This window comes from Protopterus annectens, chromosome 6.part0 (assembly GCF_019279795.1).
Source record: "Protopterus annectens isolate FY-2018-M chromosome 6.part0, PAN1.0, whole genome shotgun sequence".
In the NCBI taxonomy this organism is placed as follows: Eukaryota; Metazoa; Chordata; order Ceratodontiformes; family Protopteridae; genus Protopterus; species Protopterus annectens.
In genome coordinates this window covers 649,473,170-649,489,665 of record NC_056737.1, presented here as the reverse complement: position 1 = coordinate 649,489,665, position 16,496 = coordinate 649,473,170, and the positions used below count along the sequence as shown (strand labels likewise).

At 35.9% G+C, this 16,496-nt stretch overlaps 1 protein-coding gene across 5 annotated transcripts in view; it reads right to left on the bottom strand.

The window, feature by feature from the left end:
- Nucleotides 1-1,722: 1,722 nt before the first annotated feature.
- KIF26A (kinesin family member 26A) overlaps nt 1,723-16,496 on the bottom strand; it is a 620,820-nt gene continuing 606,046 nt past the window's right edge. For all 5 annotated transcript variants that reach the window (XM_044074337.1, XM_044074338.1, XM_044074335.1 and 2 more), the window contains 2 exons: nt 9,108-9,258; nt 1,723-3,111 (listed from right to left, as the gene is read on the bottom strand). In XM_044074337.1, coding sequence (XP_043930272.1) covers nt 2,933-3,111; nt 9,108-9,258 — 330 coding nt within the window. In that variant the 3' untranslated portion in view covers nt 1,723-2,932. The remainder of the gene's footprint in view (nt 3,112-9,107; nt 9,259-16,496) is intronic.

Sequence of the window (16,496 nt, the reverse complement as noted above, 5' to 3'; positions counted from 1 at the left end):
CAGGGTAAAAAATATTAATATGAAAGTGTTATCCAAAGAGGTTTAAGGATAATTATTATTACATAATATACTAGGTAAGACTTAGCAAAATTAAGAGAGTGTCAAGTACTAAACCTAGTAAAAAGTGGGTTCCGGTATGGATGCTAAGTATTTAAAATCTAATTATTACTAGATAATTAAAATCTTGTCCTGTTCCACTTATAGACTTGGTATATAAAGACAAACTAAAACCCCAAAAACATATAATATTTAATATATGAATTACTATAGTAAAAATAATGGAAAATGCTTTTTAACATGAAACTCTTATTTTATTATTATGAATAATTTCCCCTGGATTAAGGAAGTCATTTGGAAGCTGGTGATCTAGAATGAATGCTCTGGTAATCCTGTTTTGTTCAACTACTGCCAGATCACTTAGTTAAAAAGCTAATCAATATGGAATACATATCTGATATGAAGGAGTGCAAAAATTTTAATACTGCATACTTTAGTTAATGTGTGAGTTGTAGAAAGTAAGGATCAGACTTACATTTTGTCTATGCAGATAAAATATTGTACTACATCTAATTGGAAGGAAAGGCAAATATGATGTGTATGAGCAAAGTTAATATTTAAGCAAAACTGCATAATTTTTAGGCAAAATTATAAAAGCAGTTCAAACATATAGAACATTTTTTCAAAGAACTTTATAATTTCAATCAGTAAAATAATTTAACGTTGTTTTGATGCTGAAAGTATTATAAAAGTATTTCCGTAAATGATATTGTATGTACGTTTGGTTTTTCCATTTAAAACTAGCCCCATTATATGTGATCATGGTTACAGATATTGTAATTAACAACGCCATGCATATGAAGTTTTATTCTGTATATGGTTATTATTTTGGTGTAGTGATTGTAAAAATTCACTAATATTTATTTTAAACAGGACATGAAAATACCATAAGCTGTAACCATGCGTGATGCAAAGCATAGCAAAATGTAGGGTTTGCATGCATTATTAAGGTGGAGTAGAGAGGTGAAGAGAGAAACAGATACATAAATAGATTTACATATACATTCATCCATTCATTTTCTAAACTGCTTGTCTAAATGACTGACCTGGTTAAACATACACATGCACACACGCATGTGCAGACACACACATACACGCACACACACACACACACACACACACACACACACACACACACACACACACACACGCACACACACACACACACGCACACACACACACACACACACACACACACACACACACACACACACACACACACACACACACACACACACAACTCCAATGATGAAACTTTTTGGCACAACTACCACTCCTACCACTCCTACTTACATAAACTCTGATTTCACATGCTTTGGTTATTCTTGCCCTCAACAAAGCATAAGTTTGATTTCATCTGACACCAGACAATCCTTTGACCAACTGAATACATAATCAATCGTGTGTGTGTGTGTATGTGCGTGCGTGTGTGTGTGCGTGTGTGTGTGTGTGTGTGTGTGTGTGTGTGTGTGTGTGTGTGTGTGTGTGTGTGTGTGTGTGTCCATAAATGCAAACACTCATGTATACATCTACATATATAGACACACTGCTTAAAATGCTACATAAATATCTTCCCCTGCAACCACAAGTCACATCTAACACTGAGGCTCTAAGTGGTTGCAAGTAGCTCATACCAATCACTGGTAAATGCGCATACAACACACATAAAACAAGAAACATTTATTAACAGATAAAAGTTGAAGCAAGCTGTTTTAATATACATTTATACAACAGTTTTGCAAAAACCCATATAAAACAAAGTGATCCAAAAACATGATTCATTATGAAATGTATTGTTCAGACCTTTTAAAAGTATGTTTGGCAACAATTTATTTAAACAGTGATCACTAGTAAGTGATGACACTTTTAATTAAAAGAAAGCATGTCTCATGCAGCATGTTTAAATAAAGTCCTGAGAGTTTGCCTTCCTCAGTAAAATTGTATAAAGATAACAGCATTATAAAATAATACCTTATATGTCAGCAGTTTATATAGATTATTACAAAATAAAAGCCTATCCAAACATTTACAAAATACTCTTTTTTTTGCTTACTGGTTTTGGTAATAAATGTAATTTTTTTCATTCTAGTTATAAGACAAAAAGCACAGTGTTAGCCACGCTTCCCAGGTTTGGCAATGACCCAGACCAATTTGATAGGTATGAACCAGAATGAATAATATTTAAGCAACCCAGGAAGCTAAATAATTACAAAGACTGATGAAAACCATAAATTGCATGGCAACAATCTTAATATTAAGAAGACTTTATACAAACAAAATATATAAAAATCTGGTATTTCATCAAATTTCAAAATATGTCAGAATGGAAAACTCTTAGAAATATGAAACAAGTAATGTACACAGAAGAATTTTAGTTGCAATATACATATTTGTTTTTCTATTACAAAAGAAGGCAAGTTCAGGTGTGAAATCATAATTTACTTATTGCTTTTGCTACAATGATTTTTACATACAATCATATAAATACACTGTACAATATAAAATAATTTTATAGGAATATGTTTAGGGTTTACTTAGGTATGCTGGTTTTTACTTAATGTTAGCACCAATGCAGAAATAATATAAAAAATGAGTATTAAAGGCACTTTTTTAAATTGAAAAAAATTATCTTCTTGGTTTTCAATACTTTTTTGTAAACTCTTAAGTTCACCTCTTGTGCATTTCAGGTATTGAGGCACCATATTGGATTATGCACGACACATACTACATCACCTACACAAAGTCCTCTACCACATTCATTGCTGCTTGCAGGCATCTCATCACCATGGTTTCTTCTGTTCAAATACTACATATCCTTCTGCACTGAATGAAAAAAATGGCTTAACGTCCTACAGTCTTTCAACATCCCCTCTACTCATACTTCCACTTCCCTTGCTCCATCATGTACGTCAGCAATCACCCCAATGTCAAAGCAGGTAACCATCATGATGTGTGACTTGCATAGGTTAACACACTGCTCCAGATCCTCCGTAACTTGTTCCAGTGCTTCAAGGTATTCCTGGGATTCCTTATCAAGATCTGGGTCAACTTCAACTGTGAACAAAAGTTAGCATCATTAGACAAGGCAATTCAGCTACAGTAGTACTATATCAAAGTCTACAGGTAAGTAGGGATTTTAAAATGTACTCAGAAGAGGGCATAAACTGCCGGAGGTACTTATAAAGTTTACATTTTTAAACATTCTCGTTGTATTGCACATCCATTACATAAAAGCCAACATTTTTTTAAACTATATCTTTGCAGAATGTCTGCATTTAAATAGTTTATGCAGATGCCAGAGAACGGCAGTTACTCCTAATCCAGGTAGGGCTTTTCTTACGTTAATCTTAAAACTGATGCCTTGTTGCTTGACATTATGCATGCTGTTCACGATGATGATGTAACTAATGATGGTGTTGATTGTGATTGGGCAATTGCTATACATGTTATGCCATGCAGCCTCGGGTATAGTTACTAAATTAACTGCAGGACTGTTAAGATAAAGTCTTCTAGAAGCAAGTATGTACTCAGCTGATAAGCGTGCATCACAAGAAGCAACAGTGTTTATTTTGTTAACATGACAGACTCCTCTAACTTCAAATTCTAACCGGAGATGCCTGTTTGATGTGCTACTCTAAACTCTCTACATCTGTTGCATTTTCACTTGCCCCTGTGGCCTGGGTCATAGTTGAAAAATGGTCCACGATGACCAGTTCACTTACCCACTTAATAAATTAATAATTTAAAAAAATTTAAAAATGCCACTTGCACAAAGGTCCATTTGAGCTGGAGACAAGAGAAATTTCTCTAATCTTCATCAAATAAATAAATTTAATTTGAGATGCAACAACTGGACAACAACAGGCTATTCCCCTCTTTGAGTATGTGCACAGCAGAATAGTGAACTAGACAAAGGCAAAAAAATGGAGGGGGGACAAAGACCCAAAATCAAGGACAATTGTAAGTATTACTCTAATTCACTTAAAACATGAACAGGGCAACAAGTTTTCCATCAATGCATTTTCTGGATGATGAGAAGCAAGGAACGCAAATGACTGACATTAATGACTGACTATAATCCTTAACGATTTACCAGAAAATCAAAATATTTACAAGTCACTGGACAAAAAATATGAGGCAAAATCAGGGACAGTTGAGAGGTGTAATTTAACTGTATGTCTCAATATAATTGATATTTGTAACAGGCTACTTGTTTTTGTGTTACTTAATTTAGTTATGCAGAAAATGCATTAATCATCTGATGACATATCCTGCATAACAAATCCCATAATGTAAATTTAACAAGGGTTTCTCCTGGATTCAACATAAGTCTTTCTTGCCTTGCAGCAAACAAGGCAGTATAAAACAATTATTAACTATACTAAAGATGATCTCTAGTAGCATTTCCTTTCAGTTTTTATAAACATGATGCCACTAACAGTTGCAGTGATTCCTCCTGTTTCAGTATATAATCACGATAATGTACTTTGGCTGCAGAAATGAGTCAATACTCTCACATGCCATATCAGAAGTTTACAACTGTACACTGAATACAAATCTAAAGAAGAAATCCTTATAATGAATTCATGGGATAAAACAGCTCAAAAAAAGTGCAGAGCAGAACCAAACAAAATATAATCAACCTTTACAATTTAGTTTTGTTTCCAAAAACTTTTATATGCATAGTATATAGTCTTCTACAATACTAAGCTATCCAAAAACAAAAACTAGCATTCTTCTACCCAAGTTTGTCTCCTATGTATTAAATTTGGCAAGAAAATATATAGAATGTATTTTTACGGGACTGTATCTATACTAATGTATTTGATCACTCTACTTATAGAAACCTGAAAGTCTAAAATGTTTGAGCAATGATGAAATGCAGTATAACTACATGTTACTTAACATATATTCCTTTTGTTTACCTGTCAGCTGCGCATGCATATATAATACATTTTTTGCACAATATTATACTATTCAAATATTGTATAATTTGTGCCAGCTGTAAGGGGGTCAGGAGCAGAAGTCCATGTTTACTTAGGTTCAATTATCAGCCCAGACCCTACAGAAACCAGTTGAGGGAGGGGTGGCACTAAATGTCCAGTGCTGACTCTCCCAACCTAGACAGAAGTCTTGGTTGGGATTTTTATCTGATGAAGTCCTAGTTACTGTAGTGGATGTAAACACTCATTTTTTGGATTAAAACTGTTTTGAAACTGTTGTTTTCCTGCCTGCAGCATTATGGGGTTTTTTTTGTTTCTTCTAGACAGAAGTCTTGGCAAAGTTTTACTGATACAGTTCCACATGGAGGAAGGCAAGATACTGTAGTTCCTGCAACTTAGGACTGTGATATAGTGTGGCCATCACGTTGTGTGCAGGAGAAAGAGGTGTTACATCATGACAGAAAAAGACACTACATCTTCTAGTCACATGGGAGATTGTTAGGAGTATACAGACAACTTCATAACCCCAATGGATGATAACCATGATTCCTACCTCCTGCCTCCCCCACTGTTCTAGGATGCTGGGGATCAGGAGGAATGAGCAGGCAGAGAGGCCATAGAGGCCTGATAATCATAGTAGGAATGGGGGATAAAAGAATGATAAAAAAATGACATCACTTGTAACTAGAATAAAAGACATACCATTAAATACAATGAATGGGCCAGTACATTATTAACAGATGTAAAGTTATATAACTAAAATAATTTTAAAAAATTCTAACTAGATTTTGAAATTACGTGCAGTCTGTTCCACAACTGATTCATAAATACATGCATGTCCCTCACTCTACATATATGGTTAGATAAACTACATTTTTACATTGTTGTCTTCAAGAACAGATCAAAATGCATTCCACTAGGGCAGCAGTTACTAAAGCAGCTTTTTTCAGGAATGCCTCTGTGCAAAACACCAGCAAGGCAGCCACCAGAGAATTCATTCATTCTTTCTGTAAACATTACAGATAGACACTTATTCCAGAAGCACAACAGGTTTTGCCATTTCAGCCTACTTTAGCTTATGTGTTTCTGTTCAAGACCTATGCTGCTTAATAATCCTTCCTCCCATTCTGAATCCTACTGTATCAGTAATAGTTATAACAAACAGAACAGTTATGTGAGCAACTTACCCTAACATTAGGTAGTCAGAATACAAGGAACGCTGCTGCAATATAGACTCACAGGTTGACTCTCTCTCTTTCTGACTCTCTCTTTTTTATTAAATGGACTTTCATTCCTCCTCCCATCCAGTCTGGAGAGGGAATGTTTTGCCAACTAGACTGTTCGAGTTCTGCCCAAATGGTCCAAACTGGTAGTCACACTTACTGAAGACACCTCTCTCCTTCACATAAGAAAGAGCTAAAGATGGCATGGCTTACTCCCCCTATTCTACCCTGCAGAGGTGGGATTCTGACAAGAAGAGGTGGATATCTGCCTATGGGGATCTATATTAGATATTCAAACTTTCAAAAGTTTGACTGTCATATGGTCGACACCATATGATTGAACTTTTAAAAGTTCGAACATTTAATAAAAAAAATAAACTACACAAATAACCCACACCCCCGCTCTTTAAATATACCAACTCCGAGATCGCACTACAATGCAGAAAAGGGAAATCTTCCCATTCTGCACTATATGGAGATCTCCGTTAAAACGTTCGAACTTTCAAAAATTCGATCATATGGTGTCGACCATATGACACTCGAAGCTTTGAAATTTTGATTATCTAATATATATCAACCTATGGCTAGTTCCATTTATGATGAATCCGACATTATGACAAACATTAGCTATTACAGTTAGTTTCTCAATTTAAATTGAGTATTCATTAAATTTTATGATCTGGAAAAAATTGAGCAGCTTTTGTCACACATCATCCTTTTAAAATGAATTTATTCTGCTTTCATTAAACTGGCCCTTAACATAATGCACTGTACTACGGAGTTCACATTAAAAATGCATTTACATTTATAAAAATACAATCAAACCATCAACAAAGTATATTTAACTATCAGATTAGCCCACTAAGTATTTTCTAACATGGCGCAAATTTACAGGTTAAAGGTGTAGTCTAAACAGCCTTTTCCTACAAAACTGGTATTGCTAAACCTTATCCCTTCCACAGGCCAGCTAATTTTCTGGTTCACTATCCATTATTTTCACTTTTATTCTGCTTTTTAAGGAACTGCTCACCTACAGCAAAATGTCTTCCTGATCCTTGAACTTAATGAAACTCCAAACTTAAACAAATGTTTCCTTACAGAGACACATTTCACCACCGTCCACTTGTGTGTCCCTAAGTTTAAAATGGTGAAATGGTGTCTTGTCTTGACTTGCTTCCCACCATGACTGAACCACACCCTCTGTGCATTCTCTATGCATTCTCTTTACTATTATGGAATAGTTCAGGTTTCAGTTATGCCTCCAGTACCCTTCTCCACCACCAGTAAGAATACATTCAGAGTACTTTATCTCTGCTACTCTCTCTATATATATTTTACAGATCCATGATCATGTTTATTATTTATCTTTTAGGTGTCTTCCAAAAAAAAATGACACCACTCTTTTAGAAAAAAATTTGTGTCAGAAAATCATATGACCATCGGATCATGCTAATTATCTAAAAGTGAAAGGATGGGATCCCCATAACATGAACGCCAGCTAGCAGAGACCATATGAGGATACCAAATGAGATAATTCTGGCTACAGATTGATACAACTGAAGGTTAGCATATTCTCATGGTGGTGCAAAAATCATAGCAAACTAAATTTCTTAAATGTCCACAATGCAGCTTGCCTTGTATTTTTTACCACACTGCTACAATACATATATTAACAACACTGCATTTTGTATTCTGCAATGGTCCTAGGCTAGATGGAGAGAACTATCAACTGTATATGGTGACTCAGAGAAGTGAGACACTGCAGCATCATTTCTAGAATAAATGCCCAAAGAAAAATTAATAAAGACATACTACTACACAAGTACAGGAATAAAGATAGCATGAAAACAAACAAACAAGCATCCAAACAGAAGCACAGGCAGGGAATGTGCACAAACAAGCATCCAAACACAAGCACAGGCAGGGAATGTGCACAAACAAGCATCCAAACACAAGCACAGGCAGGGAATGTGCACAAACAAGCATCCAAATGCAAGCACAGGCAGGGAATGTGCACAAACAAGCATCCAAACACAAGCACAGGCAGGGAATGTGCACAAACAAGCATCCAAACACAAGCACAGGCAGGGAATGTGCACAAACAAGCATCCAAACACAAGCACAGGCAGGGAATGTGCACAAACAAGCATCCAAACACAAGCACAGGCAGGGGATGTGCACAAACAAGCATCCAAACACAAGTACAGGCAGGGAATGTGCACAAACAAGCATCCAAACACAAGCACAGGCAGGGAATGTGCACAAACAAGCATCCAAACACAAGCACAGGCAGGGAATGTGCACAAACAAGCATCCAAACACAAGCACAGGCAGGGAATGTGCACAAACAAGCATCCAAACACAAGCACAGGCAGGAAATGTGCACAAACAAGCATCCAAACGCAAGCACAGGCAGGGAATGTGCACAAACAAGCATCCAAACACAAGCACAGGCAGGAAATGTGCACAAACAAGCATCCAAACGCAAGCACAGGCAGGGAATGTGCACAAACAAGCATCCAAACACAAGTACAGGCAAGGAATGTGCACAAACAAGCATCCAAACACAAGCACAGGCAGGGGATGTGCACAAACAAGCATCCAAACACAAGCACAGTCAGGGAATGTGCAAAAACAAGCATCCAAACACAAGCACAGGCAGGGAATGTGCACAAACAAGCATCCAAACATAAGCACAGGCAGGGAATGTGCACAAACAAGCATCCAAACATAAGCACAGGCAGGGGATGTGCACAAACAAGCATCCAAACAAAAGCACAGGCAGGGAATGTGCACAAACAAGCATCCAAACACAAGCACAGGCAGGGAATGTGCACAAACAAGCATCCAAACACAAGCACAGGCAGGGAATGTGCACACTTACACTCTCCTCGCCATTTACTTGGATCCATCATTAGCCTTTCCTTTGTCTGCTCCAATTCTTCCTTCAGCATCTCATGCTTTACCATTAAGTCTTTAATCTGTTGTTGGCGCCGTTCTAAGATCTTCAGCTTGGTGTTGAAGTACATCAGCCCCTTAAAGATATAAGGTTATACTGTTTAATTAAAATCCTGACATAACAGTTTTCAGCAAAATAAAAAGGAGAAATTACATAAATCTGGCTTCATACCTAAGGATCACAAAGAATACAAGAAGTGCCTTCCAACCACCAAAAAACTCCCTACACAAGAAACATCATCGATACCATAATCATGAGGAAAAAAATGCTGACAGAGATGATGTTAACTTTTAACTTTTTATTGCACGTTCTGGTACCTCGGCCATTCGCCTTCAGTGGAATAATTTACTACCAAAAAATCACTTCCTTATATACCAAAAATACAATCAGTTATCAAAACAATTAATTAATCAATTAAATAATTAAATAGTTTTTTCATGAACGGAAGAAAGAATCTGTTCAGGATGCATTTGATATTTCTGAAAACGATAATTTATTAAATTTAAGCGTATGTGATTATGATTGTGATACGTTGCTCTTAGAGGGCAACTGTAAACATGATAAATCTTATTGTGGGGAATTCTGCATGGGTTATGGGCCTATACCCATGCCTAATTTTCCTTCTAATAGCACCTTTATACCTCCCAAATGTTCAAACACCATTAATGTGTTTGAGAATACAGTGTGTGCCAAAACTGAATATGAGTTTTGTAGATTTTGTAAAACACACAAGGATTATAATCTCAGTAAAAGTGAATGGCTAGCATTGAAAGAGCTAAGAACACTTTTAGATAGAATAGTTGTCAAACAAGCAGACAAGCAGGGTAATTGGGTTGTTATGAATGTTGAACATTATGAGAACATGGTACAGGATTTGTTATCAGAAGAAACTTTATAAAAAAGTATTTGGAAACCCGGTGCAACAGATTAGTGAGGAACCTTTGTGAATTATTGGAAAGGGGAATGGCTGGGCTTTTTAAAATCAAATAATGTTAAGAAGTTGACTGAAAATTAACTCAAGCATCCTTACTTATATGTTATACCTAAAATTCACAAAAGTTTAAGGAATCCTCCCAGGAGACCAATAATTTTAGGTAATAGGCTCATACATTGAAAGAGTTAATACATTTTAGATTTTCATCTTAAAGAACACTTGGCCCATATTGTGTCTCACATTAAAAACACTAGTGAAGTCTGCAAGCATTTCTGTAACATGGAGTGGGATAAAAATTACTTTTGGGTCACCGTTGATGTGTCAGCTTTGTACACAAATATAAAGAAAAAATGGGGCTTAGAAGCTGTGATAAAAGTGATGGGAGAAGGGCCCCGTTCTTCTTTTTTGTTATCTCTTCTGGAGTTTAGTTTGACACACAATTATTTTGTATGGAAGAAAGAATTTTATTTACAATTAAGAGGTACAGCGATGGGGGCAGCATTTGCTCCTTCCTATGCCATTTTATACATGGGTGAATTCGAAAAACAATTCATGTTTCAAAAATCTTTCTTTATTAACAATGTTGTGTATTACAAACATTACACAGACAACTTCATTTTTATATGTGGGGGTAATCAGTTGCAGTTTGAAAAATTTATGGATGAGCTCAATGGAAACATGCATGGACTCAAATTTGTTTGGGAATGTAAGGATGATAACATAGCCTTTTTAGATGTTGAGTTCTACATAAATGGCAGGGCAAAGTCCAACATATAGAAAATCGACTTCGGTGAACAATTTCTTACATGCTGATAGTATGCACCCCCCCCCCCATTTACTTAAAGCACTGCCATATGGTGAACTCAGAAGGATTTATTATAATACGTCTGAAAAGGAGCTTAGAGAAGGTTTCATGGGTGAGGTAAATGAAAGGCTATCTCTAAGGGGTTATTCTGAGATGATCCTCTCTAAAGCCCAGCAGAAGGTTTGTAAACAAGGATATGGGGTAGGTCACCATCGTGAAGAAGTAGATGAGCCTCAAGAAGGTCAAAAGTTATTTTTTGTAACCAAATTTTCTGATTTTTCTGGAATTCTGGAGGACACAGTGAGACAGTTTGGGGATATAGTGACTGAGGAGGCTATGGTGGGAAATCATTTTCCCAAACATATATTTTCATATGGCAGACAGAATAATTTAAAGGAATTACTCAATACGAAAATTCACAAGATAGGGGATGGTAAATCAGTTGGAATATACAGATGTGGGAAATGTTCTGTATGTAGTAAGGTTAAACATCTACATGGCATTAAAATTAATGGGAAATCATACGTTGCAATGAAAAAAATTCAACTGCAACTCATGTGGGGTAATCTACATTATTGGATGTAACTGTTTGAATACGCAATGGTATGTAGGACAGACTACTAGGAAGGTGAAGGTTCGCATTCTAGAACACACTGGAGATAGTAGAAGGAAGAATATGGAAAAACCTGTAGCAAATCATTTTATATTCCCGCACAATGGGCAAATGGGAGGATTTGTTTTCCGCGTACTGGCATGACCCAAAGTATCTACAGGCAACTTTAAAAGGGAATTAAATAAAACTGAATATAGAGTGATAATCAATTATCATACATTATATACTAGAGGAATGAATTTAGACAGTAATATGACTTTGTAAAAATAGTAGGATGAAATTCATGATTATAAATTATGATTAAAATCAATAATTCAAGCAGCAAGGTTAATGGAATATGAACCGTAAGTTAGATTAAATAAAAAAAATCTTTATTTTAGGTTTTCATAGGTGCACAGGTTTGAAAAGTTTATAGTAATTTTTTATATAAATGAATTTGTGCACAAAATGGATTATTTGTTTATATTACATGCTTTGCTTGTATGGTATTTGATGGATGTGTAATGTTCTTGACATCAAAAAATATTTTCCCTTTTAGTTGTATATATTAATGCACTGTGTGACTGCACTTTAAGAGAATCAGTTAGTAAAGACCATGAACTATTTAATTATTTACTTGATTAATTAATTGTTTTTGATAACTGATTGTATTTTTGGTATATAAGGAAGTGATTTTTTGGTAGTAAATTGATCTGTTGAAGACGAATGGCCGAATTACCAGAATGTGCAATAAAAATTTAAACATTAACATCATCTCTGTCAATGTTTTTTTCCTCATGGTTATGGTATTGATAGTGTTTCATACTTAAGGATATCTGATGGCACTGGCATCATCAACTGTTTTTTCACTTGTTTTGCACATGGGAAAGGGGGTGTCACATCAACATCACCTAGAAACAATGTTCTCATCACTTGGTGGGCAGCCCTGACATGGAAATTATGTCTATCTGTCATTCATAAAAAAAAATATATATATATATATATATATATATATATATATATATATATATGGATTCACTTCAGAAGCTCGAAATACTGAAATCTCGAATTTCAGTATCTCGAGCCCAAGAAGTCGAATCCACAAAACAACGAAAAGTAAAAACCACAAAATTCAAAACCGCGAATACCAGAAGTTTTGAATTTTTCAGTTTTACTACACAAACAAATACACCATCCACCACACAAGGTAAGCCCCCCTGCACCCTCCACGTGGGGGGCAAGCCCTCCACACCCCCCTACTTAAATATTCTCACTCCGAGGTCACACTACATACAAACACACACAAAACACCACCACACAAGCTACTTTTTCTTTGCACACACACATCACAGCAGCAAAACACACTGATACACACCACAGTTCCTACCCAAACCCCTTAACACACACACACACTTACCTGGATACATGACCATAGCATAACTTTAGAAGCGTGAAATTCAAAACCTCCAGTATTTGAGGTTTTGAATTTCGTGCTTCTAAACTTTCACTATTATGTGGATTTGGCTTCTTGGGCTCAAAATACTGAAATTCGACATTTCACTATTTCGAGCTTCTGAAGGGAACTCGTATATAAATATATATATATATATATATATATATATATATATATATATATATATATATATATATATATATATATATATATATAGAAATAGGTGGGAGACAATCCATCACAGGATATATGCATCCTCACATACACACTCCCCAAAATAAATACTACCCCAAAATGCATACACATGCCCCAAAATACATAACATATGGATTTAAAGGACTCTCAATTCATCAATCAATGTGCCATTGGAATGTAGTAGGAAATTAATGGTGGAAATTCACTTGGGCACAGAGTAGACATGAAGACTGTGCACTGAGGGCACCATAACTGGGAAGGAAAAAAGGACAGCCAAACACAATCAGGGGAAATGCTAACCATTGCAACACTGTGTCTCCTGGACTATGTTCATTTTTAACTTGTGTGCTTCCTATCTATGACCTGAATATATTTACTATACAATAATTTTGTTTTATTTTACCTTCTTGCCAGTGCTCCTGCTGAACATTAATCTTCTACAGCTGGACTTGAGTGCATCTTTCAGAGCAGTGTGGAGGTCATCATCCAGACAGCAAGCTGCTTGTGTCCTCCAGCAATGAGGACATTTGTTACTTAGCCAAACTGCTCCCCTGGGCAAGGGTATGTGGGGACCGCATCATTGTAGGAGGCAGAACTCCTTCCTCTATGCAAGTGCATGCTCCCATGCATGTGTTCAGTGAACACTTCTAACAATCGTTGGCTTGGTGGCTCTAGGCTGCAGGCCTGCCTCCTCCTTCTGAAGCACTGATACAGCCTTTAACCAGCTCTGCTTCCTTTCCACAGTAGGATGGGCATGTCGATCCTTCAAGCCAGCTCTGCCAAGCACCTGAACTGTTAATCAAACTCAAATAATTTGGGCCATAATCAGGGCTTTATTGCTCTACACCACAAGGCTGCATTACTGTACAGTAATCTATGGTACTATTCCTTCAGTCTAAAAACAGTTCTTGTATTCACAACACTAAAAGTATTAGTTGTCTCATCTTCCTCTTAGCTTAGGCCTATTTCTCTCTCTTGACCTATCTTACCAAATTCTTGAAAAATTCTGTGGCAAGCATAATGCAGTAATACTTGGCTGCATAGTATAATAGTTCAGTATTTCAAAAGGCTTCAAACAAGATACCACACTATGAATGCAGTCTGGCTTCTAACAGACAACATCCATTCTTATATGGATAGAATAAGACTTTCTGCTGTCATCTTTACTGATCTTATCAAGGCCTAACATTGTTACACAATCCTTCATGATTAACACCATAGCAAAAATGGATTTGCTCTAATGCCCTCAAGTAGTTTACTGACTACTTCCTGCACTCTTCCTCTTCCTCTTCTTCCTCTTCTTATTTAAAAATAAGCTTGCAGGAGAGAAGCCCACAATTAAGATATAAATATATGCTGATGGTACTGACACCTCTTAGTACAAGAATTCTGGACAAGTCCAAAAATAATGGGGGGACAAAGGCCCAAAAATAAGGAACATTGTTACTCTTAGAAACTTAGAATGTTGATATGATACCAGGTTTTGCATTAGGATACATTTCTTAAGGATGTGACATCTGAAACTCAAATGCCTGTCATTATTTTTTATTTCAGTCCTCAATGTTTTGTCACAAAACCACCGATTTTATGAAGAACAGACCAACCATATGAGGAACAAGTGGAACGTTCTTCAAAAATGTGGACAGCTAAGATGTACAGTTACTGTTAACCAAAAGATCTCCTTTAAATGCCAGCTTTGTGAAAAAAGCAATGTCAGAAGGACATTAATGCTAAATGTTGTTGGCTCAAAGAAAAATTGACTGATTATTAATGTTACAAAATAACATGGTTATGGGAAATGGAAAGTTAACCACAGTCGTGGAGCTTTTTTTAGAAACTCTGCCAAGTTTAAAGTACCTTGAATCAATTCTACATCGAGACACTCATATAGTCCACATTAACAACCAATATACAAATGTATATCTACATTTATATCTATCGGTCACTCACTCTCTCTCTCTTTATATAGTATTGTATTTTTTATTAACAACAGCTGTTTTAAGCTTGGACTGTTGCAACTTTCTATATTGTATTTTGTATGTGCCTTGGAGCTTTTCTTCACAGGCCTCTACTGAAAATGGACATGTATCCAGTTAGAATAGCCCGGTCAACAAATGTAAAATAAAATAAATAAATTATATATATATATATATATATATATATATATATATATATATATATATATATATATATATATATATATATATACATATATACACACACACACATATGGGTGTACTTTGACAGAAAACACATTTCTCTATTGGTCACTCTCTCTCTCTCTCTCTTTATATATAAATATATATATATATATATATATATATATATATATATATATATATATATATATATGGGTCTACTTTGCTTGATAGAAAACACATTTCACTGAAACTCATTTTGCCGAAGTCTCATTTCACTGAAAATGAATTGCCTGAGCACAATTCACTGAAAGCTCACTTCACTGAAAACTCATTTGACTGAAACTCATTTCATCTAAAAAGGTATATGCCCTGTTCCCCACTGTAGTGCGATCCTGGAGTTAGTATATATAGTAAGGGAGGGGTGGGCCCCACTGGGGGGTGTGGGGGCATTCCCAGGCTGGTGCTCCTATGTCTATTAGGTCTGTTTTCCCTGATTTGTACTCTTCAACTCTTACAAAAAAAAAAGAAGGTGGGCTTGCTACAAATACCAATGTACATTGTAACAAGTAGCTTGTTACAGTTACTATACCCAATAATCACTCTAGCGCTTCATCCTTTATATTAATTGTAGTATCGGCATTAATATCTGGTACTGGTAGTCTAACAAAGCTTCATTGGCAACTGCTGATCATGCCCCCCAGCACCTTGCACCGAGGATAGCTGCCCCCTTGCCTCACACTAGCTATGCTTTTACTTCTCTTAACAAGTCTAGAATATTATCTTCCTTTGATTGCACTGCATTCCTCTCTCCATATCTCCACATTACAAAGAACAGAAAACAAAATTCAATGAGTCATATATCTTGCATGAAAGAATAAGTATCATCACTCATCTACCAAAAAACAGCTGCCTGTCTGTTACTGGAACATCATCCCTTCTTCTGAGCTCTCTACCACATACATTTCTACAGGATTCATACTGTCCCCATCTCTCAGTTGCTCACATTTTGGAGGGACATCCCTATTGTGTTCTCAGACTTTTGCTCCATTCCTCCTAAAATTGGAAATTATTTTCAGATGTTCTCAGTTAATAGCATCAGCATTTAAAAAATATCCCTAATGTAGACCTTTTCCCTGATTATTTTTTGCTTTGTCCATAACTCTGTAGGTAAAAGTTCAAATGTATGTGACCCCA